At 37.8% G+C, this 26,576-nt stretch overlaps 1 protein-coding gene across 42 annotated transcripts in view; it reads right to left on the bottom strand.

Moving 5' to 3' along the window:
• The window catches only part of SP100 (SP100 nuclear antigen), a 92,972-nt gene extending 67,110 nt beyond the window's left edge, over window positions 1–25,862 (bottom strand). For all 42 annotated transcript variants that reach the window (XM_082690776.1, XM_082690775.1, XM_082690769.1 and 39 more), the window contains exon 1: window positions 25,689–25,862. In XM_082690776.1, the coding sequence (XP_082546902.1) occupies window positions 25,689–25,720 (32 nt within the window). In that variant the 5' untranslated portion in view covers window positions 25,721–25,862. The remainder of the gene's footprint in view (window positions 1–25,688) is intronic.
• Window positions 25,863–26,576: the final 714 nt, after the last annotated feature.

Below are 26,576 nucleotides of genomic sequence, written 5' to 3' on the forward strand. Positions count from 1 at the left end.
GGAGCATACAGAGTTATGCACAAGGAGAACACTTCCCAAAGTCACTGGCTGGGAAAATGAGAGGGGCTGATTTTCGTGAATTCTTGCCACCGGTGGGGCTTGAAGACTGGAATTTTAAAGGTTGGTGGGCATGGTGAGATAGAGCCCTGAGGGCATTGCTCTGGTCCTGGAGTAAAGGCAGGGGAACAACCCTGGGACAGATGGTACAACAAGAGGGGGTCCCCTGGGCAGGCAGTGGGGAGGTGATTCACTCTTCTTGGAGCACATCCCTGAGGGGTAGCATTCACAGAAATGCCTCTCCAGGGACAAAGTTGCCAATAAACACTATTTCTGTCTCCCCCCCCCCCCAGCCTAAGCACGGAGCCACCTGACTAGAGCAGCTCAGTCCCAACACTGGCTGTCTAGTCTGCTTGCCCCAAGTCCCACACCCCTGCAATCTGGCATGACTACCCTTCTCAGTTAGATCTCTCTCAGTCCAAGCACAGTGAGACCCTCCCCTAGAAGATCAGCATAAGCTCCCACCACAGCACATCCTTAAAGTTTTTAGTTTTAAAATTTTTATTTACTTATTTTTTTAGAGTGAGTGAGTGCAAGCAGGGGGAGGGGCAGAGGGAGAGAATCCCAAGCAAACTCCATACCAAGCACTGAGCCTGACACAGGGCTCGATCTTAGAACCCCAAGACCATGATCTGAGCTGAAACCAAGAGTCAGTCACATAATCAACTGAGTCACCCAGGTGCTCAAGTTTGGAGTTTTAAAAGTTAGCAGGTTTGGGATAGAGCCTGGAAGGCACTGTGCTGCTTCAGGAGAAAAGGCAGGTAAGCAACCCAGAGGCAGACAGTGTGAAAACAGCTATCTGAAAAATGCCTGGGATGCAAAGGGGGATATTATTCACTCTTCCAGGAGTGCTTTCCTGAGAGCAGCAAGCATGGAGACCCCTGGCTGGGAACAAAGCAGCTGGCTGGTACCATTTCCTTGCTCCATTCCTCAGCATAAACACAGAACCATCTGCAGTAAACAACACAGCACTGACACTAGCTGCCTAACCTGTTTACACCAAGTCCCACATCCCTGTGCTCTGCCAGTACTTCCATTCTTGGTCAAGTTTGCCTCAATCCCAGCCCATGGGCCTCTTCCCTAGAACACCAGCAGAAACACCTGCCCAACCATATCTCCCAACCAGATTGTTCTGCAAGCCTTCAGTTCTAGTGGAAGTAGCATCAGGTTTCATTTAATAAGTAGACCTGAGCACATCTAGTTAAAGCTTGTCACATGCTGACCAAGGAGCAAACATTGCCCACTGCAGAAGGGAGAGCCTCTGCAGATGACTAACCTGAAAGACAGAGCAGCCAAAGTGCAAAAGCAGACTGCATGTAGCACACACCAGACCCAGTCCCTGAAGCACCAGGTCCTGGACACTATATGACATCTTCTTCATTAAACCATTACTTGCAGGAGCAGGGAACATAATGGGCTTTTCTAACACATGGAAGAAGACAGAGACTTTGATAAAATGCAAAGATGGAGGAACTCATTCCAAATGAAACAATAAGATAAGGTCACAGCCAGAGAGCTAATTGAAACAGATATAAATAATAAATTTGAGGGAGAATTTAAAGCAATAATCATAAGAACACTCACTGGGCATGAGAAGAGAATGGAAGAGTTCAGGGAGGCCCTTACTATAGAGATAAAAGAGTTAAAAAACAGTCAGGAATGAAAAATGCAGTAACTGAGATTTGAAACAGATTGGATGTAATGACCATGATGGAATAAACAGAGGAACAAATAAGTGATATAGAAGAAAAAATAAAGGAATAAAAGACAGAAAGAAGAATTACAGAACATGAGAATAGACTTAGGGAATTCAGTGATTCCATAAAGCACAATAACATTCATATCCTAGGAGTCCCAGAAGAAGAAGAAGAAGAGAGAGAGAGAAGGGGGCAGAAAATTTATTTGAGGAAATAATAGCTGAAAACTTCCCTAATCTGGGGAAGGAAACAGGCATCCAAATCCAAGGGGCACAGAGGACTACCATCAAAATCAACAAAAGCAGGCCAACACCAAGACATATTGTAATTAATTTGCAGAATACAGCAATAAAGAAAACAATCCTAAAAGACAAAGGAAGTCCATAACTTACAAGGAAAGACCCATAAGGCTAGCTTCAGATCTCTCAAAAGAAACCTGGCAAGCCAGAAGGGAGTGGCATGATATATTCAATATGTTGAGTGGGGAAAATCTGCAACCAAGGATACTCTATTCAGCAAGGCCATCATTCAGAAAAGAAGGAAAGCTAAAGAGTTTCTCAAACAAAAACTAAGAGTTCATGACAACTAAACCAGCCCTGGAAGAAATATTAAAAGGGACTCTAAGTGGAAAGGAAAGACCAAAAATGACAAAGATAAGAAAGGAACAGAGAAAATCTCTAGAAATGACAGAACAAATAATAACATGGCATTAAATGCATATCAATCAATAATTACTCTGAATGTAAATGTACTAAACTCTCTAATCAAAAGACATAGGGTATCAGAATGAATTAAAAAAAAAAAAACAAGACCCATCTATATGCTGCCTAAAAGGGATTCATGTTAGACCTAAAGTCACAAGGAGATTAAGAGTGAGGAGATGGAGAAATATCTACCATGCAAATAGATGTCAAAAGAAAACTGGAGTAGCAATACTTAATCAGACAAACTAGATTTTAAACCAAAGACTGTAACAAGAGATGAAGGACACTACAAAGGACATAATAAAGGGGACCATCCAAAATAGAAGATCTAACAGTTGTAAATATTTATGACCCCAACATGAAAGCACCCAAATATATAAAACAATAACAAACAAAGGAACTCATTGATAATAATACAATAATAGTAGGGGACCTTAACAGCCCACTTGCATCAATGGACAGATTATCTAAGCAGAAAAACAACAAGGAGACAATGGCTTAGAATGACACACTTGATCAGATGGACTTAACACATATATTGAGAACATTCCATCCTAAAGTAACAGAAAGCACATTATTTTCAAATGCACATGGGACATTCTCCACAGTAGATCACATACTGGCTCACAAATCAGGCCTAAACAAGTACAAGAAGACTGAGATCATACCATGCATATCTTCTAACCACAATGCTATGAAACTTGAAGTCAACTACAGGAAAATTTGGAAAGACTACAAATACATGGAGGTTAAACAACATGCTACTAAATAAATGAATTAGTCAACCAGGATGTCAAATAAGAAATTTAAGTATACAAGGAAGAGAAAAAGACAATGACAAAGACAAAGGAGTGCCTGTGTGACTTGGTTGGACATCCAACTCTCAGGTCATGATCTGAGGGTCATGAGATTAGGCCAGTGTCATTTTCCATGCTGAGCATGCCTGCTTAAGATTCTTTCTCCCTCTCCCTCTGCCCCACCTCCCTGCTCACGGACTCTCACTCTCTCTCTCTCTTTCTCAAAAGCAAACAAACAAACATGGAAACAAATGCAAATTTATTTGTTTGTTTTTCCAAAACCTTTGGGATGCAGCCAAAGGAGTCATAAGAGGGAACTATACAGCAATACAAGCCTGCCTCAAGAAGCAAGAATAATCTCAAATAAACAATCTAACGTTACACCTAAAGGAGCTTGAAAAAGAATAACAAACAAAGCCTATGGCCAGCTGCAAAAGGGAAATAATAAGGATTAGAACAGAAATAATTAGATAGAAGCTAAACAAACAAACAAACAATAGAACAGATTAATGAAACCAGGAGATGGTTCTTTCAAAAAATTAATAAAATTGATAAACTCTTAACTAGACTTATGAAAAAGAAAAGAGGAAGGACACAAATAAAATTGCAAACAAGAGAGGCCAAATAACAACCAGCACCACAGAAAAGCAAACAATTGTAAGAGAATATTATGAAAAACTATATACCAACACATAGGGCAATCTGGAAGAAATTGGTAAATTCCTAGAAACCTAAACTATCAAAACTGAAACAGGAAGAAATAGAAAACTTGAACAGATTGATAACCAACAAAGAAATTGAATCAGCTATCAAAAATCTCCCAACAAACAAAAGTCCAGGGCCAGATGGCATCACAGGTGAATTCTACTAAACATTTAGAAAAGTGTTAATACCTATTCTTCTCCAACTATTCAAAAAAAAAAATAGGAATAGAAGAAAAAGTTCCAAATTCATTTCATAAAACCAGCATCATGCAGATCCCAAACCCGGAAAAGACTTCATTAAAAAAGAGCTACAGGTCAATACCCCTGATGAACATGGATGCAAATATTCTCAATAAAATACTAGCAAATTGAATCCAACAGTATATTAAAAGAATCATTCACCATGATCAAATGGGATTAATACTGGCTTGCAAGTGTGGTTCAATATTTGCAAATCAATCAGTGTGATACACCACATTAATAAAAGAAAGGGTAATATCCATATGATCCTTTCATATAGGTGGAGACAAAGCATCTGACAAAGTATGACATCCATTCATAACAAAAACCCTCAACAAAGTAGGGTTAGAGGGAACAAACCTTGATATAATAAAGGCCATATACAAAAAAAAAAAAAAAAAAACCCTATAGCTAATATCATTCTCAATGGGGAAACCCTTCTATAGTCAGGAAAAAGACAGGAATGTCTACTCTCCCCACTGTTACTTAACATAGTACTGGAAGTCCTAGCCACAGCAATCAAACAACCAAAAGTAATGAAATGTATCCAAATTGGCAAGGAAAAAGTCAAACTTTCACTATTTGCAGATTATATAATACTCCATAGAAAACCTAAATGACTCCACTAAAAATTGCTAGAACTGATATGTGAATTCAGTAAAGTCACAAGATACAAAATCAACATACAGAAATCTGTTTGTTGATTTTTCTACACCAATAATGAAGCAGTGGAAAGATAAATCAGAGAATCAGACTAATTTACTATTGTGCCAAAACCAATAAAATACCTAGCTATAAAGCTTACCAAAGAAGTAAAAGATCTATACTGTGAAAACTATAAAACACTGATGAAGGAAATTGAAGAGGACACAAAGAAGTGGAAAAACATTCCACACTCACAGATTAGAAGAACAATTGTTGTTAGAATGTCTGTATTACCCAAAGCAACCTACACATCTAATGCAATCCCTATCAAAATACAAACAACATTTTTCACAGAGCTAGAACAAACAATTATAAAATTTGTATAGATCCACAAAAGACTCCAAATAGCCAAAGTAATGTTGAAAAAGAAAACCAAAGCTGGAGGCATTACAATTCTGAACTTCAAATTATATTACAAAGCTGTAGTGATCAAAACAGTATGGTACTGACACAAAAACAGACACATGGATCAACAGAACAGAATAGAAAACCCAGAAATGAACCCACATCTATATGGTCAATTAATCTTTGACAAGGCAGAAAAGAATGTCCAATGGGAAAGAGTCCCTTCAACAAATAGTCTTGGAAAAGCTGGATAGCAACATGCAAAAGAATGAAGCTGAGCCACTCTCTTACACCACGCGCACACACACACAAACACACACACACACACCAAATTCAAAATGGATTAAAGACCTAAATATGAGACAGGAAACCATTAAAATCCTAGAGGAAAACATAGGCAGTAACCTCTTTGACATTAGCCAATGCAACTTCTTACTAAATATGTCTCCTGAGGCAAGGGAAACAAAAGCAAAAATAAACAATTGAGAATCTATCAAAATAAAATCTCTGCACAGTGAAGGAAACAATAAACTAAACAAAAATGCAACCTACAGAATGGGAAAAGATATTTGCCAGTGACATCTGATAAAGGGTTGGTATCCAAAATTGATAAAGAACTTTTAAAAATCAACACCCAAAACCCAAATAATCCAGTTAAAAAATGGGCAGAAAACGTGAATAGACATTTTTCCAAGAAGACATACAGATGGCCAGCAGACACATGAAAAGATGTTCAATATCACTTATTGTCAGGGAAATACAAACCAAACCACAATGAGATATCACCTCACACCTGTCAGAATGCTAAAATTAACAACACAGGATACAACAGGTGCTGGCCAGGATGTGGAGTAAGAGGAACACTTGCACTGTTGGTTGGAATGCAGATTTATGCATACAGTCTGGGAAACAGTATGGGTGTTCCTCAAAAAGTCAAAGATGGAACTACCCTAAAATCCAGCAATTGCACTATTAGGTATTTACCCAAATAATACAAAAATACTTTTTTGAAGGGATACATGCACCATGATGTTTATAGAAGCATTTTCAATAACAACCAAATTATGGAAAGAACCCAAATATCCATCAACTGATGAACAGATAAAGAAGGTGTGATAAATAAACAAATAAATAAATATGTATACACACACACATATGCATACACACACACACACGTACATACAGTGGAATATTACTCAGCCATTAGAAGGAAAGAAACCTTGTCATTTCAAATGATGTGGATGGAGTGTTACATTAAGTGAAATACATCAGTCAAAAAATGATAAATACCATATGATTTCACTCATATGTGAAATCTAAGAAACAAAACAGATGAACATAGGGAGGGGGGAAAAAGAGGAAAACCAAGAAACAGACACTTAACTACAAAGAACAAACTGATGATTAACATAGGGAAGGTGGGCAGAGGGATGGGTTAAATAGGTGATGAGTAATAAGGAGGGCACTTACTGTGATGAGCCTTGGGTACTATATATGTGGTGAATCCCTAAATTCTATACCTGAAACATTATATGTTAACTATCTGGAATTTAAATTTAAAAAATTGGGGGAAAAAAAAGCAGAGATTGCCAAAGTGACTGCAGAAACAAGACCCAACCACATACCATCACCAAGAAAAAAACTGCAAAATATAAAGATTTAGGTTAAGAATGGAGAAAGAGATACCATGCTAACACTAACAAAACAAACATACAAAAAAGACGGAGTAGTCACATTATTTCTACACAAAAAAACTTTAGAGCAAGAAAAATTTTCAAGGAGAAAGAGGGTATTTTGTACAATAAACATTCAGTTTTCCAAGAAGACTTAATAACCCATGACATTTATCTACCTAAACACACAGCATCAAATTACAGAAGGTAAAAGTTGATAAACAGTAATAGAAATAGACTACAATTGGATATATGAAAAGCCTTTTTGTAGTAATTAATAGATCAAGCAGGTGGAGAAGCAATAAGAATGCAGTTGACCTGAACATCACTATCAATCAACTTTATCTATTTGACATTTTTAGAATACTACATCCAACAGCAGAATACACATATTTCTCAATGGATTACAGGGAATAACAACCCTCACTAAGACAGACCACACTGTAGGCCATAAAACACATCTGAACAAATTTAAAAGAATAGAAATCATAAAAAGTATATTTTCAGACATCAGGGAATTAAACTAAAAATCAATAACAGAAAGAGGTAGAAAATGCCCAATACTTGGAGATTTAAAAATACACTTCTAAATAATGTCTGGGTCAAAGAAGAGGTCTCAAGAAAAATTTAGAAATATTTTGAACTGAATAAAAATGATAATACAACTTATCAAAATTTTTTGGATGAAGGGGCACATAGGTGGCTCATTTAAGCATCAACTCTTGATTTCAGCTCATGTCATAATCTCAGAGTTGTGGGATTGAGCCCCATATCAGACTCTGTGCTGGGTAAGGAGCCAGCTTAAGGTTCTCTCTCTCCCTGTCCCTTCCCCCACCCCACTCACTTGTGCATGCATGTCCACACTCTCTTTATTTCTCTTAAAAAAAAAACAAACTGTGGGATGCAGAAAAAGCAGTGATCAGAGAGAAATGCATTCATTAAATGCAAATATTAGAAAAGAGGAAAGATCTAAAATCAATAATCTATGTTTCTCCACTTAAGAAACTGGAAAAGGGAAGAAAGGAGCAACATGGTGGAGGAATAGGAGTCAAAAATATCCCAGGAGTTCAGCTATATAGTTATCAAACCATTCTGAACACCTACAAACTCAACAGGAGATAGAACAGAAGAAGAGCAGCAATTCTAGGAAAAGAAAATTAACCGCTTTCTGAAAGGTAGGACACATGGAGAAGTGAATCTGAGGCGACAGAAAGATAGACCTCAGAGGGAGGGGCCACCTCCCAGCAAGTGAGAGAGGAGTGGAGCACAAAATCAGAACTTTTAGAAGTCTGCTCCACTGAGGGACATCACTCCAGAGGCTAAGTGGGGGTGGAGCCCTCATGGGGACAGTGTGGTCTCAGGACCCATGGGGTCATAGAAAGACCAGGGATGTCTGAGTGTGGCAAACCTGCTAGGGATCGGAGTGGGGAAATCAGCTCCATAGACAGAGCCGAGGAGTGCACTCTCAGCTCAGGGTTACCTTAAACCGTGATCTGAGACACAGTCAGGCCACTGCTCTTTAAGCAGGGACCTCACAAGGGGAAAATCCAGAGAGACCCACTTCTTCCTCCTAGGGGAGGAGTGGTGTTGGAGTACATGGCAGGAATCTGCTGGGTTTGGAGACTCCAAACAGGGCCATGCCCAGAGACAGAAATGCTTGGTCACAGGCTGGGTGAGCACAGAGTGTGGCCAGAGACCTGGGAGACAGGAGGGACTGACTGCTTTTCTCTGAAGGCATATTGAGGAGTGGGGCCCTGAGCTCTCAGCTCCTCCGGACTTGAGATTGGGAGGCCGCCATTTTCATTCCCATCCTCCAAAGCTGTATGGAAAGTGTTCAGGGAGCAAAAGCTCCAGAGAGTGAACCCAAGCAGATTGCTTAGCCTGGCCCCTGGCAAGGATAGGGCAGTTCTGCCTTGGCAAAGACATTTGAGAATCACTGCAACAGGTTCCTTGCCCAGATCAGCAAGAACATCCAGCCAAGTCCAAGTTCACAAATCAATGAGAACTGCAGAACTCCAGAGCTAGGGGAAAACAACACATAGAATTCATGGCTTTTTTTCCCCATGATCATTTGGTCTTTCAAAGTTAAATCTTATTTTTTTCATATTCTATTTTTTAACTTTTCCTCCTTCTTATTTTAAATTTTTTAACTATTCTATCTTATCAATATCTTTTTTAAAATCTTCTTTTAATTTCTTATTTTTAATTCAATTTAATTTTTTTCAGTGCTCCAAGATTCTTTGTTTATGCACCATACCCAGTGCTTCCACGCAATACTTTTAAAATTTTCATTGTTACAGTCGTATTTTATCCTGTCATTGCATTTAACCTTATTTTTTGTATACATATAGGGGTTTTTTTCTTTAAAATTTTGAGATACAATTTCTTCTAAATAGATCAAAATATACCCTAAACTTAGCACATGGCTTTGTTCTAGTCTCCAACCTGATCACATTCTTTCCTCTTTTTTTTTTTCTTTTTTCAAACCAACTTCTTATCAACTCCTTTATTGGAATCTTTTTAAATTTTCATCCTTACAGTCACATTCCATCCCTTCATCGTGTTTACCCTTACTTTTGTATATAAATCAGTTTTTCTTTCTTTAAAATTTTGGTAGGTAGTTTCTTCTAACAGATGAAAATATACCCCAAATCAACTGTGTGACTCTGTTCTATTCACCAGTCTAATATATATGTTCTTTTTTCCCACTTTCTTCTCCCCTTTCAGGTCTCTTCTGATTTGGGTAGTCTATATTTTTCCGGGTTCATTACTACCCTTTTAGTATTTTATTCTCTCATTCATCCATTCTCATCTGGATAAAATGACAAGATGGAAGAACTCACCACACACACACACACACACACACACACACAGAACAAGAGGCAGTACTGATGGCTAGGGACCTAATCAATATGGACATTAGTAATATGTAAGAACGAGAGTTCAGAATGATGATTATTAAGGTGCTAGCTGGGCTTGAAAAAAAGCATGGAAGATATTAGACAATCCCTTTCTGGAGAAATGAAATCCTTTCTGGAGAAATAAAAGAACTAAAATTTAACCAAGGTGAAATTTTAAAAGTCTTTTAATGAGATGCAATAAATAATGGAGGCTCTTACTGCTAGGATAAATGAGGCAGAAGAGAGAATTAGTGATAGAGAAGACCAAGTGATGGAGAATAAAGAAGCTGAGCAAGGATGCCTGGGTGGCTCATTTGGTTGGGCAACTGCCTTTGGCTCAGGTTATGATCCCAGAGTCCCAGGATCCAGTCCTGTATTGGACTCTCAGCTCCATGGGGAGTCTGCTTCTTCCTCTGACCTTCTCCCCTCTCATGTTCCTTTTTTCTCTCTCTCACTCAAATAAATAAATAAATAAATAAATAAATAAATAAATAAATAAAATCTTAAAAAAAAAAAAAGCTGAACAAAAGAGAGACAAACAACTACTGGACTACGAGGGGAGTATTTGAGAGGTAAGTGATACCATAATATGAAACAATATTAGAATAATTGGGATCCCAGAAGACAAAGAAAGAGAGGGGGCAAGGTATATTGGAGTAAATTATAGCAGAGAATTTCCCTAATTTGGCGAAGGGAACAAGCATCAAAATCCAGAAGGCACAGAGAAGCCCCCTCAAAATCAATAAAAATAGGTCCACATCCTATCATCTAATAGTAAAACTTACAAGTCTCAATGACAGAAAACCCTGAAAGCAACTTGGGACAAGAGGTCTGTCACATACAATGGTAGAAATATAGAGTGGCAGCAGACCTATCCACAGAGACCTGGCAGGCCAGAAAGGACTGGCATGATATGTTCAGAGCACTAAATGAGAAAAATATGCAGCCAAGAATACTATATCCAGCTAGGCTATCATTGAAAACAGGAATGATTAAAAAAAAAAACTTCCAAGACAAACAAAAACTAAAATAATTTGCAAACACAAAACCAACCCTACAAGAAATATTGAAAGGCATCCTCTAAGCAAAGAGAGATCCTAAAAGTAACAGACCAGAGACAATATACAGTAACAGTCACCTTATAGGCAATACAATGGCACTAAATTCATATCTTTCAATAGTTACCCTGAATGTAAATGGGCTAAATGACCCAATCAAAAGACACAGGATATCAAAATAGATAAAAAGACAAGACCAATTGATATGCTGTCTACAAGAAACTCATTTTAGACCCAAAACAACCTCCAGATTTAAAGTGATGGGGTGGAAAGCAAATTACCATGCTAATGGACATCAAAAGAAAGCTGGGGTGGCAATCCTCATATCAGATAAATTATATTTTAAGCCAAAGACTATAATAAGAGATGAGGAAGGACACTATATCATACTTAAAGGGTCTGTCCAACAAGAAGATCTAACAATTTTAAGTATCTATGCCCCTAACATGGGAGCAGCCAATTTTATAAACTAATTACTAACAAAATCAAAGAAACACATCAACAATAATACAACAATAGTAAGGACTTTAACACCCCCTTTACTGAAATGCACAGATTATCTAAGCAAAAGATCAACAAGGAAATAAAGGCTTTAAATGACACACTGGACCAGATGGACATCACAGATATATTTAGAGCATTCCATCCCAAAGCAACAGAATACTCATTCTTCTCTAGTGCACATGGAACATTCTCCAGAATAGATCATATCCTGGGTCACAAATCAGGTCTCAACCAGTACCAAAAGATTGGGATCATTCTCTGCATATTTTTAGACCACAATGTTCTGAAATTAGGACTCAATCACAAGAGGAAAGTTGGAAAAAACTCAAATACGTGGAGACTAAAGAAAATCCTACTAAAGAATGAATAAGTCAACCAGGAAATTAAAGAAGAATTGAAAAAATTCATGGGAACAAATGAAAATGAAAACAACTGTTCAAAATCTTTGGGACACAGCAAAGGCAGTCCTGAAGGAAAGTATATAGCAGTACAAGCCTTTCTCAAGAAACAAGAAAGGTCTCAAATACACAACCTAACCCTACACCTAAAGGAGCTGGAGAAAGAACAGCAAAGAAAGCCTAAACCCAGCAGGAGAAGAGAAATAATAAAGATCAGAGCAGAAATCAATGAAATAGAAACCAAGAGAACAGTGGAACAAATCAATGAAACTAGGAGCTGGTTCTTTGAAAGAATTAATAAGATTGATAAGCCCCTGGCCAGACTTATCAAAAAGAAAAGAGAAAGGACTCAAATAAATAAAATCATGAATGAAAGTGGAGAGACCACAGCCAACACCAAAGAAATGCAAACAGTAAGACCATATTATGAGAAATTATAGACCAGCAAATTTGACAATATGGAAGAGATGGATGCATTCCTAGAGACATATAAACTACCACAACTGAACCAGGAAAAAATAGAAAACCTGAACAGACCCATAACCAGTAAGGAGATTGAAGCAGTCATCAAAAATCTCCCAACAAACAAGAGCCCAGGGCCAGATGGCTTCCCAGGGGAATTCTACCAAACATTTAAAGAAGAATTAATACTTATTCTCCTGAAACTGTCCCAAAAAATAGAAATGGAAGGAAAACTTCCAAACTTATTTCATGAGGCCAGCATTACCTTGATCCTAAAACCAGAAAAAGACCCCATCAAAAAGAATTACAGACCAATATCCTTGATGAACATGGATGCAAAAATTCTCACCAAAATACTAGGCCAGTAGGATCCAACAGTACATTAAAAGAATTATTCACCACGACCAAGTGGGATTTATTCCTGGGCTGCAAGATTGGTTCAACATCTGCAAATCAATCAATGTGATACAATACATTACTAAAAGAAAGAAAAAGAACCATATGATACTCTCAAATAGATGCTAAAAAAGCATTTGACAAAGTACAGCATCTTTTCTTGATCAAAAATCTACACAGTGTAGGCATAGAAGGTACATACCTCAATATCATCAAAGCTATCCATGAAAAACCGACAGTGAATATCATTCTCAATGGGAAAAAACTGAGAGCTTTTCCCCTATAGTCAGGAAGTGGCAGGGATATCCACTATCGCCACTGCTATTTAACATAGTACTAAAAGTCCTAGCCTCAGCAATCAACAACAAAAAGAAATAAAAGGCATCCGAATCACCAAAGAAGAAGTCAAACTCACACTCTTTGCAGATGATACAATACTTTATGTGGAAAACCCGAAAGACTCCACTCTAAAACTGCTAGATAGTGACATAAAATTTGTTAAAATCAAATATATGCAAATTTTGATATTCAAATGTAAACAAAACAAAAAATAAGGTTATTCATAACCATATCAAAGCAAAAGTCAAGAAACAGATAATGGAACAAATATTCTATGGATGTTGAAAACACTTCACCACTAATTTTTAACACTTCACATATTAAAAAAATGATCAAAATATACACACTCTGGGACCCCCTGGTGGGTGGCTCAGTCAATTAAGCATCTGACTCTTGATTTTGGCTCAGGTCATGATCTCAGAGTGGTGGGACTGAGCCCTGGGTAGGTCTCTGTGCTCACAAGAGAGTCTGCTTGAGATTTTATCTCTCCCTCTCCCTCTGCCCCATCCCTCCAGCTCTCTTTCTCAAAATAAATAAATAAAATCCTTGGGGCGCCTGGGTGGCTCAGTGGGTTAAAGCCTCTGCCTTCGGCTCAGGTTCTGGGACCTGGGATCGAGCCCCACATCGGACTCTGCTGGGCAGGGATCCTGCTTCCTCCTCTCTCTCTGCCTGCCTCTCTGCCTACCTGTGATCTCTGTCTGTCAAATAAATAAATAAAATCTTTTTAAAAAATTAAATAAATAAACAAATAAATAAAATCCTTTAAAAATACACAGGCTCTGGATAAATAAGCAAGAATAATTTATCATTTAACCTTGTGACGTAAAAATAAGGCACACACCATTTTCCCCAATGTCCATGAAATATGTACAATCTGGATCATAATCTTGGCCACAAAAGAAATCTCAATAAATTATAATAAGTGGATGCTGAACAGGCTGTAGGTTAAAGAAAATAAACCAAACAGAGAGTTTACAAAAGAAAACAACAAGTACTGTGTTGGATCAAAGATAATATAGACCTTGTGGTTAGAGACTATTTCCAAAATAGAGGAGGAGTAATATTCCATTGTATATATACACCGTATCTTCTTTATCCGTTCATCTATCAATGGGCACTTGGGCTGCTTCCACATCTTGATGGTTGTAAATAATGCAATAAACACAGGGATGCATTTATCTTTTTGAATTAGTGGGGTTTTTTTTCTTTTGGTAAATACTCAGTAGTAGAATTACTCAATCATTTGGTATTTTATTTTTAATTATTAAAAGAATGAGATCTTGCTATGATCTCATGATGAGATATTATGCTAAATTAAAGAAGTCAGACAGAAAAAGACAAGTACCATATGATTTCACTTACACATGGAACCTAAAAAAAAAACAAAACAAACAAACAAAAAAAACCCAAAATCAGACTTTTAAATTCAGAGAACAAACCAGTGGTCACCAGAGGGGAGGTCCAGGTGATGGAATGGGTGAAATAGGTAACAGTTATTAAAAGATACAAAGTTCCAGTTATAAAATAAATAAGTCACAGAGAGGAAAAATACAGCAAAGGGGATACAGTGAGTAATATTGTAATAATGTTGTATGGTGACACATGATTATACTTATCCTGATGAACACTGAATAATATATAGAATTGTTGAATCAGTGCCATGTACACCTGAAATGAATATAATACTGTATGTTAATTATGCTTCAATTAATAAAAAGATCAATAATAAAAAAATTTAGCCTAAAAAACATGAAACCATCATAGCAAGGAAAAAAAGAGGAAGAAAAAGTTAAATAATGAAATGAGTAGAGATGGTTCAACATTAGGACATCTCCTTAGATAATTTAGTACATCAACAAACCAAAAGGAGGGAAAAAGCACATAAGTATATCCCTAAATTGTGTTTTATTATCAATTATAGTGGTTATTTTTAATTTAATTAACATATAATGTATTATTTGTTTCAGGGGTACAGGTCTATGATTCATCAGGCTTACACAATTCACAGCACTCACCATAGCACATACCCTCCCCAGGGTCCATCCCTCCCACCCCTCTCTTCTCCAGAAACCCTCAGTTTGTTTCCTGAGATTAAGTCTGTTATGGTTTGTCTCCCTCTTTGGTTTCATCTTGTTTCATTTTTCCCTCCCAATGATCCTCCGTCTTGTTTCTCAAATTCCTCATATCAGTGAGATCATATAATTGTCTTTCTCTGATTGACTTATTTCTCTTAGCATAAGACCCTCTAGTTCCATCCACGTCATTGCAAATGGCAAGATTTAATTTTTTGATGGCTGCATAGTATTCATATGTGTACACACACACACACACACCACCTCTTCTTTTTTTTTTTTTTTCTTTTTTTATTTTAAAGATTTTATTTATTTATTTGAGAGAGAGAGAGATCACAAGTAGGGAGAGGGAGAGGAAGGGAAGCAGGCTCCCCGCCTAGCAGAGACCCCAATGTGGGGCTCGATCCCAGAACCCTGGGATCATGACCCGAGCTGAAGGCAGAGGCTTTAACCCACTGAGCCACCCAGGTGCCCCCCACCTCTTCTTTAACCATTCATCTGTTGATGGACATCTAGGCTCTTTCCATAATTTAGCTATTGTGAACATTGCTGCTATAAACATTGGTGTGCATGTGCCCCTTCAGATCACTACATTTGTATCTTTAGGGTAAATACCCAGTAGTGCAATTTCTGGTTCACAGGGTAGCTCTACTTTCAACTTTTTGAGGAAACTCCATACTGTTTCCCAGAGTGGCTGTGCCAATTTACTTTCCCATTCATAGTGCATGAGGGTTCCCTTTTCTCCACATCCTCACCAACACTTGTTACTTCTTGACTTTTTGGTATTAGCCTTCTGAAAGGTGTGATGTGATAGCTCATTGAGGTTTGGATTTGCATTTCCCTGATAATTAATGATGTTGAGCATCTTTTCATGAGTTTGTGGGCCACCTATAGGTCATTTTTGGGAAAATGTCTATTTAGAGCTTCTGCCAATTTGTAAATCAGATTAGCTTTTTGCTATTGAGTTCTTTATATATTTTAGACATTAACCCCATATTGAACATATGATTTGCAAATATTTTCTCTTATTCATTAGGTTACCTTCTCGTTTTGTTGATTGATGCCTTCTGTTGCTGTGCAGAAGCTTTTTAATTTGATGTATTCCACTTGTTTATTTTTGCTTTTGTTGCTTTTGCTTTTGGATCAAATACAAAAATTCAACACCAAGACCATTATCAAGTAGTTTATCAACTATGTTTTCTTCTAGGACTTTTATGGTTTCAAGTCTTACATTCAAGTCTTTAATTCATTTGGGTTAGTTTTTGTATACATTATATTCTATTTATGAGGGGGTATATAAAAAAATGAAACTTCTTCAGTCAAGAAGACTGAAAATAAAGGGATTGGAAAAGACACACTAAGCAAATGCAAAGAGTGTTTTGCGAAAAAACCTAAAATTAGAAGCAAATAGAAGTTATGTTGAAAAGCCTTACAAATAATGTAGGTTATTTCATACTGACAAAATATACACTTCACCAGACCATATTGTAGAAGTCATGATCTATAAGAAAATGTCTTTAAAATACTGAGGGGAATACATTACATGTTAATAAAAAAATAAAATTTTTAAAAAAGATTTTATTTATTTATTTGACAGAGAGAGATCACAAGCAGGCAGAGAGTTAGGCAGAGAGAGAAGGGGAAGCAGGCTCCCTGCTGAGCAGAGAGCCCGATGCGGGGCTCGATCCCAGGACACTGAGATCATGACCTGAGCAGAAGGCAGCGGCTTAATCCACTGAGCCACCCAGGCACCCCCCAAAATAAAAAATTTTTTTAAATAAAAATAAAATACTGAGAGGACATATTTTATAGCTAGATAGTGGCAGAGCTAGGATTCAGAACACCCCTCCCCAAACTTTCTAAATACCCCCTGAGCTCCTATCCTCCCTCCTGGCCAGCATTAAATAGCACACTATGAATCACTATATTATATTACTTTTCAAATATGGAGAAGCTGCAAAATCACATGTATTAGGCCACAAGAAAATTAACAATTGACTATGAAATGAAAGAGAATCTTAAGGAACACTTTTTCTAACCACATTTGATAAGACCAGAACAAACAACCAGGACAAAGAAAGATCTCTTCAATCCTATTCACTGAGAAATTTTCAAAACTCCTTCCAAATAGTCCTTAGTTCTTATTGTTGTTGTTGTTGTTTAAGATTTTTTTTATTTATATGACAGGCACAGATCACAAGTGGGCAGAGAGGTAGGCAGAGTAAGAGAGAGGTGGAAGCAAGCTCCCTGCTGAGCAGAGAGCCTGATGCGGGACTCAACCCCAGGATCCTGGGATCATGACTTGAGCTGAAGGCAGAGGCTTAACCCACTGGGCCACCAGGTGCCCCCAAACAGTCCTTAGTTTAAAAAGTAAATCAAAATAGAAATTACAGAAGAGTAAGAAACAAACTTTAATGAAAACATATAAAACCACAGACATATAAAAACCAGATATACCCAAAGTGGCACCAATTCATGGCTTAAAATGTATTTATTAGAAAACAAGAAACATTGAAAAGTAAATTAAATTTTAAATTAAACTATTAAGAAAAGATGTCAAGGTAACCCCCAATGAAGACAAAAATGAAGAAAGAAAAAAATACAAAAATATAATAAAGAACAGTAGGATTTAATTAAATTTCAGACAAAAGATAAAAATAATGGATCGATAACAATCAATAGGTGATTCTTTGAAGAGACAATAAAATGCAAAGTTTGATCAAGAGAACAAAAGAAAAGACATAAATGAACAATGCTGGGAAGAAAGAAAATTAGTTAAGGAAAGATTAAAACTGCAATTAAAGAAAAGGTTAAAACTTTACAAAAGAAATCCTTGTATAATTTTCTACCAATAAATATGACAATCTAGGGAAAATGGCTACTTTTTAGGAAAATATGAATCATCAAAACTGAGCCTCAACATGAGAACTAAATAGAACTAAAAGTAATAGGAATGTATAATGTATTTCAAGACCAATCCTAACCCTGCTGCCTCCCCCACTACAATATCAGTTTCAAATAGTTTTATAGACAATTTCCAGCAACCCTTCAAAGAACAGATAATATTCATAATAAATAAACCATTCCAATACAATTTTATAAATTTTCAAATCACACTAAATCATTTTTTTAAAAGATATTGTTTATTTATTTGACAGACAGAGATCACAAATAGGTAGAGAGGAAGGCAGAGAGAGGGGGGAAGCAGTCTCCCTGCTGAGCAAAGAGCCTAATGTGGGACTTGATCTCAGGACCCTGGGATCATGACCTGAGCTGAAGGCAGAGGCTTTAACCCATTGAGCCACCCAGGTGCCACACCCTCCATCATTTTAAGACTACTTTATTTCTGCTGTAAATACCAGATAAATGAAAGTCCTCAATAATTAGCAAACCAAATTCAGCATGCATTAAAATGATCATACACCATGATCACATGGGACTTATTTCAAGGATATAAGGTGGTTCAATATCAGTAAAACAACCAACATGATACAAACTTAAATAAAATGAAGGACACAAGTCTTATGATCATCTCAACAGATGCAGGAAAACTATTAGACCAAACTCAATACTCATTTATGATAAAAACTCTCAACAAAGTAGGGTTAGAGGGAACATATCTGAACATAATAAAGGGCATAAAGGACGTACCAACAACTAACACCATGCTCAACAGTGAAATGCTAAAAGCTTTTCCTCTAAGATCATAAACAAGGTAAGGATGTCCCCTACCTTGCTACTTGTTTTCAACATAGTACTGGAAGTCCTAACAATAGCAATCAGACAAGAAAAAGAAATTAAAAGCATCTGAATTAGTAAAGAAATAAAACTGTCACTGTTTGCAGAAGACGTGATACTATATATAGAAAACCCTAAAGACTCCACCAAAAAAACCTGTTAGATCTAATAAACAAATTTGGTAAAGTTGCAGGATATAAAATTAATATACAGAAATCTGTTGCATTTTCTATATGTGAATAACAAACTTACAGAAAGAGAAATTAAGAAAATGCTATTTACAATAGCACCCAAAATAGCAAAATACCTAGGAATAAATTTAAACAAGGAGGTCAAAGACTTGTACTCTGAAAACTGTAAGACACTGATGAAAGAAATTAAAGATGACACAAATAAGTGGACAGATACACTATGGTCATGGATCAAAACAAATTAATGTTAAAATTTTCATACTACTGAAAGCAATATAATTCCTATCAAAATACCAACAATATTCTTCACAAACTAAAACAAATAATCCAGAAATTTGTATAGAAACACAAAAGATCCCAAGTAGCCAGAGCAAACTTGAGGAAGAATAACAAAGCTGGAGGCATGACAATCCCAGATTTCATGCTATAATACGACACTATGATAATCAAAACAGAATGGTACTAGCACAAAAATAGACAGAAAGATCAGTGGAACAGAATAGAGAGCCCCTCCCAAAAAAACCCACATTTATACAGCCAAATAATCTATGATAAAGGAGGCAAGAATATACAATGGGGGAAAAGACAGTATCTTCAATTAGTGAGGCTAGGAAAACTGAACAGCTACATGCAAAAGAATGAAACTGGACACTATCTTACACCATACACAAAAATAAACTAAAATTGGATTAAAGTCCTAAATGTAAGACCTAAAAGATAAGACTCCAAAGAGAAAAATAGGTAGTAAACTCTTGAACATTGGTTTCAACAATTTTTTTTAAAGTAGGCTCTATGACCAACATGTGGCTTGAACTAATGACCTTGAGATCAAGAGTTACATAGTCTACCAACTGAGCCAGCCAGGTGCCCCAAATGATCTTAATGATATATATATATATATATATATATATATATAAAATAATTATATTTATTTTATATATATATAATTATATAATTATATATATAATTATATTTTATATAATTATATTTTATATTTTATATTTGGATCTCTTTAGGCAAGGGCAACAAAAGCAAAACTAAACAACTGGAACCACCTGAAACTAAAAAGCTTTTGTACAGTGAAAGAAACCATTTACAAAAGGCAACCTGGAGGAGGGGAGAAGATATTTGCAAATGATCTATTTCACAAGAGGTTAGTATCTAAAACATAAAGAACTGCTACAACTCAACACCAAAAAAATAAGCAATCCAATTAAAAAATGGATGGAGGACCTGAATAGACATTTTCCCAAAGAAGACATACAGATGGCCAACAGACAGAGAAGATGCTCAACATCACTGATGACCAGGTAAGTGCAAATCCAAACCATGAGATGTCACCTCACACCTGTCAGAATGGCAAGAATCAAAAAGACAAGAAATAACAAGTGTTGGTGAGGATGTGGAGAAAAAGAAACATTTAATGCACTGTTGGTAGAAATGTAAATTAGTACAGCCACTATGAAAAATGGTATGGAGGATCCTCAAAAGATTAAAAACAGAAATACTGTGTGAGCCAGGAATTCTACATCTGGATATTTATCTGAAGAAAATGAAAATGCTAATTCAAAAAGATATGTGCACCCTCATGTTCACTGCAGCATTGTTTACAGTAGCCAAGATATGAAAACAATCTAAGTTTCCATCAATAGAGGAATGGCTAAGGAAAATTCGGTAATATATACTATATAATGGAATATTACTCGGCCATAAAAAGAAGGAAATCTTTGTCATTTTCAATGACATGGATGGACCTAGAGGGTATGACATTAAGTAAAATAGTCAGAGAAAGACAAGTACTGTATGATTTCACTTACATGTGGAATCTAAAAAAATAAACAAATGAATAAACACGACAAAACAGAAACAGACTCATAAGTACAGGGAACAAACTGATGATTGCCCAAGAGGAGGTAGGTGGGAGGAATGGGTAAAATAGGTGAAGGGGATTAAGAGGTACACACTCCCAGTTATAAAATAAATAAGCCAAAGGGAAGTAGGGGCACCTGAGTGGCTCAGTGGGTTAAGCCTCTGCTTTCGGCTCAGGTCATGATCTCAAGGTCCTGGAATCGAGTCCTGCATCAAGCTCTCTGCTCAGCAGGGAGCCTGCTTCCCCCTCTCTCTCTGCCTGCCTCTCTGCCTATTTATGATCTCTCTCTGTCAAATAAATAAATAAAATCTTTAAAAAATTAAAAATAAAAATAAAAAAGCCAAGGAGATGTAGAGTATAGCACAGAGAATACAGTCAATAATAATCTAATAATTTTGTATGGTTACAGGTGGTAACTAAACTTACTCTGGCAGTGGTTTCATAATGTATATACATGTCAAATCACTGTGCTGTACACCTAAAACCAATATAATATTATATGCCAATTATACTTCATTTAAAACAAAAAACAGAACCCAATAAATGAAAAGACAAAACAAAAGACACCAACTTGCAAATTTAAGAAAGTCTAGAAACCCCAAAAAGGAAAAACACAAAACAAAAAACCAAAATTTAAAAATTTAAAGAAACAAACAAATCTAGACTTACTACAGTATAAGTGCTGAGAGAAAAATCTTAAAAGCATTCATAGGACAAATTCAGGAACCACAACCAAACCTCAAGCAATAAACTTTGAAAACTGACAGTTAATCAACTAGTCAATCCATGACTGTACATTCCTGGTGTGGTGGGGCAGGATTACAAAATCTCCCCCAACTCCCACAAGCAATATAGCTTTCTGTTGATAAAACTGTGAAAGTTGAAAAAAAAAATTTAAAAACTTTACTGAAGAGATGGAACTATGGTAAGGCATTAGCAGGCAAAAGTAAAGTCAAAAGGAGAAACCAGAGATGGAAGCAGGCACAGAGTTACTTTTGACTTGATGGAATGCTGATTCAAGGGAATCAGAACCTTGGGTTTGACAACTTTAAGGGGTGAGGGGGACAGAAGTGAAGTGAAGTCTGGAGTCCACACAAGGTGGAGGGTCCAGCGGGAGTCCCGGCCACCACCACCACATCTTCCCAGTGAGAATGGAGTGCAGAGGGCAGCTCTGGAAAGATGTGGCTTCCTCCAAGTGCTCTCAGACCCGGACCTGTGTTAAGGAGTTCCTGGAGGCACCTCAATGTGGCAAACCAAAACTCTTTCCAAAGTCGTACCTTCATTGCAGTCCTTGATTTTACCTAAAAATAATTTCCCCAATACAGTGCTAGTACACAAAGACACTAAGCAAAAAAACCTTTGTGAACAGAACATTATGTTTCCCTTTTCTTTGTGGGAAGAGGAAAATGCTAACTTTTTAGTGGAGAAGCCTGGCAAACACCACCTTCATTCAATGATGAAGGTCAACTTCTCTGGTGATAAGTCAGGTTGGCATATATCCCCTGATGTGATGTGATGAGGAGGGCACTTCACCTCCTTGGTACACTCTCAGAAAACCCATCGGCCCAGGCTAAATCCTGAGAAAATCATCCAGATGAATGCAAATTAAAAAGAACTCTACACATTTCTGCAAAGAAGACATCCAGATGGCCAACAGACACATGAAAAAGGGAAATACAAATCAAAACCACAATGAGATATCACCTCACTCCAGTCAGAATGGCTAAAATTAACAAGTCAGGAAATGACAGATGTTGGCGAGGATGCAGAGAAAGGGGAACCCTCCTACACTGTTAGTGGGAATGCAAGATGGTGCAACCACTCTAGAAAACAGCTTGGAGGTTCCTCAAAAAGTTGAAAATAGAACTACCTTACGACCCAGCAATTGCACTACTGGGTATTTACCCTAAAGATATAAACGTAGTGATCCGAAGGGGCACGTGCACCCAAATGTTTATAGCAGCAATGTCTACAATAGCCAAACTATGGAAAGAACCTAGGTGTCCATCAACAGACGAATGGATAAAGAAGATGTGGTATATATACACAATGGAATACTATGCAGCCATCAAAAGAAATGAAATCTTGCCATTTGTGACGACATGGATGGAACTAGAGGGCATCATGCTTAGCAAAATAAGTCAATCAGAGAAAGAGAACTATGGTATGATCTCCCTGATATGAGGAAGTGGAGATGCAACATGGGGGGTTAAGGAGGTAGGAGAGAATAATGAATGAAACAAGATGGGATTGGGAGGGAGACAAACCATAAGTGACCCTTAATCTCACATAACAAACTGAGGGTTGCTGGGAGGAGGGGGTTTGGGAGAGGGGGATGGGGTTATGTATATTGGGGAGGGTATGTGCTATGCTGAATGCTGTGAAGTGTGTAAACCTGGAGATTCACAGACCTGTACCCCTGGGGATAAAAATACATTATATGTTTATAGAGAAATTTTTTTAAAAAATTAAAAAAAAAAAAAGCAGTCTACAGAATGCCTGACCAGTACTCTTCAAACTGTCAAGGTCGTGAAAGAAAAGGAGAGACTGAGAAACTGTCACACACCAGAAGTGAGTGGAGTCCTAGATTGGATTGTAGAACATATAGATGTAGAACGTATATTAATGGAAAAGCTAATGAAACTGGAAAAAAAAAAGAAAAAAAGTCCAGAGTTTAATTCACAGTGATGTTACCAATACTGTTTTTTCAGTTTTGAAAAATGTGCCATAGTCATGTCAGAGGGATAATGTCACAGGAAATGAAACTGGGTGTGCTGAATGTAAAAGCTTTGTACTCTCTCTGCAACTTCTCTGTAAATGTAAAATTATTCCAAAATTAAAAGCTTGTTTTAAAAAAAAGTATGAGTGAGAAGCAGCAGAAACAACAGAAAACAGGGCCAGCTACAAACACCTCCCATGTTGAAAGTATTAGATACCAACCTAAAATTTCTTTAATCTGTTAGCTCTTTTATAAAACCTTTTTATAAAAGAAATCTACAGCAAATATCATCCATAACGTGCAGTGATAAAAACTTTCCCTTTGGGATTAGGATCAGGATGGAATCATTGCCATCAGTACTGGGGATAGACTTGAATCCACCATCTTAAGAGCTCAGGAGCTGTGGCTGAACACCATGCACAGAATTCATCGTAACTTTTCCCCCTCATATGAATTATTTATAACAGAGGGCGCATCTAGCTTATGAAATCAATAGCATAAAAAGTCTACACTGTAAATTTTAAGCTTTAATAAGATCGAGTCATCATAAACAAAGTTCAAAGACAAGGAGAGTATATTTATAACTTTCAGAATATTTAGCAAATTCTCCTTTCTCGTTAAAGAAACGACAATCATGTCAACTGAGTAACACTGGACAATAAATGAACCAGCAATTTATGGAAGAGGCAAATGGCCAAAAAACACTGTCCAGCCTCCTGTGGAATCAGGAACATGCACAGTAAATCAAGATGCAACTTTTATCCACCACCTTTGCAAAGTTTGGGTGTGGGGAGAGGGTTTCTCTCATTTGATATTGGCTCAGCTACTTAGAAAGACAATCTGGCAGGATGTATAAACAAATAAATATTAGTAACCTTTGCTTCCACAATTCTACTTTTTTGGTTGTTGACATGAGACAAATACTTGTAAATGTACAAAAATATAAGGAAATAGATGATTCTTATTATAGCTTGTTGGTAAAGCGAACAACTGAATATGACCTAAATGTCCATCAGTGGGGGCTGGGGGGGATGGTTTAAGACTTACGATATATCGATTCTATGGAACAGCATATAGCTCTTAAAAAGAATGGAGTGTATCTATATGAAGGTGATCACTAGGATTTTCACTCTTAAAATAAGAGAAAATGAAAAATGCAAAATGGGATATACAATATAATCCCATTTATTAAAAAGGCAAGGCACAATATGCATATTTAGGCAAAGAAGCTATATATAGAAATGCACAGAAAAAGATCTGAAAGGCTCTTCAGGAAACACTTAATAGGACCGGACTGGAAGTTGCAGTGGGGTAGGTGGGAAACAAGGCTCTTGCTCTTGACATACTTCCACTTTGTTTAAAATTTTATGAACGAGAATGTATAATGCATTTCTTTTGTAGTAAATAATAAATTGATTAAAATATTAAGTAATATTATTTCTGACCCATTACTAGAGAAAAAGATAGGATTTTCGCCCACTACACACCCTCCCCCCTTTTTTGGGTCAGAGACACAATCCATTCCAGAACAGAAAATCATAGTCAAGATCAAACCCCTGAGCCTGCACTTCTCTTGGGTGCTCTGGAGCCTTTCTCCTCCTTTTAGGACAGGGGCCCAGCCAGAGAGGAGCAGGGCCCGAAGGAGGCCTGTCCAAAGGATAGGTGTGAGCCCACAGCACCCCACGTTGGAGCGTAAGTCAGGTGTTGACTCTGATCTGCATATCTTTTCAACAACCTTCATTGCGGTGAGTCACGAAGGGAGAGGAGGCCGAGGGAAAGGAGAAAGTTCAGAGGTCATGAGGAGAGAGCAAATCCCTGTCACAAGCCTCATAAAGGACCGGGACTTCAGACAGGCCTCCAGCTGAGCCCGGTGACCAAAAAAAAAAAAAAAGAAAGAAAGAAAGAAAGAAAGTCCTTTGTGTGGTGGAAAGCTGGATGAACACCTCATTTCCTCGTTACCCCTTCCTGCCCTTAGTATATTCCAAGCCAGCATTCTTATAAACCGGGTCTCAAGTAGAGATTTAGTTTAGTGTCCCAACTTCAGGGTCCTTAGAAAGACAAGGAAGCAGTCCATGGCCACAGAGAGACAGAGGCGAGAGGGAAGGAGACTGAGACTGACCTGGTGCTGAAGCCACTGCCTCCATCAGCCATCTTCCCCCTCTGGCCCACCTGGGCCCTGCCTGGGCCTCAAGTGTGGCCTCTGAACCCTCCGTCCCGTGGCCTGGTTCAGGGTGGCTGCAGGAGCCCAGAGCAGGAAGTTTGTGAATTGCCTCACACCCAGAGAGCTCCGCCCAAATGGGGAAAAGAGAAGTGAAAGTATCTCTGAGTTGCCGGGCATTGTTTCCCTCCTGAAGCTCCACGATGATTCTTAGGCCCCCAAGACACAGAACAACAGGAATGGAGGCCGAGGAGGGACGATCAGGGCCCCGAGGAGCAGAGCCAGGCCCCAGGGGGCCACTTGTTGGCACAAAGACACAGAAACATCTATGTGTCCTCCAGTACTTCCTGACCTGTCTAAGAAGGTTTCTGAGTATAATGAGTATAACAGCGGGGGGTGGGGGTGGGGGTGGGGACTCCTTATTTGCCCCTTCCCCTCACCGACATGGCTGGGGGGCGAAAGAGGGAAAGGGAAAGTTCACATCTTCTCCCTTCTTGTGGGAGAGCCTGGACCCAGCAAGATGCCAGCATGGGAACCCAGGACTAGAGAGAGCCCAAATTCTCAGCATCCTAAACCAGGGCACGTGTGCTTAGTGTCCCTGGAAATCCGCCAAAGGTAAGAGAGAAATCTTCAAGGCCACAGCCAAGGCGATGACGTTGGTTAACATCTCAGGTGCCTGGATTTAAAGTGTATTTCCCAAATTCAGCCCTGAGACACCTGAAAAGCAGTCAGTCACTAGGGTGCCAAGCAGCATCGGCTTCCCTTGGATGGACAGGGAGGTTGGAACCGACAGGACCTGGAAGCCAATGGGCAGGTGAGCCCTGTGGGGAGGAGGACCCTCTGCCTCAG

This window comes from Mustela nivalis, assembly GCF_964662115.1.
Source record: "Mustela nivalis genome assembly, chromosome: 11".
Taxonomy (NCBI): Eukaryota; Metazoa; Chordata; class Mammalia; order Carnivora; family Mustelidae; genus Mustela; species Mustela nivalis.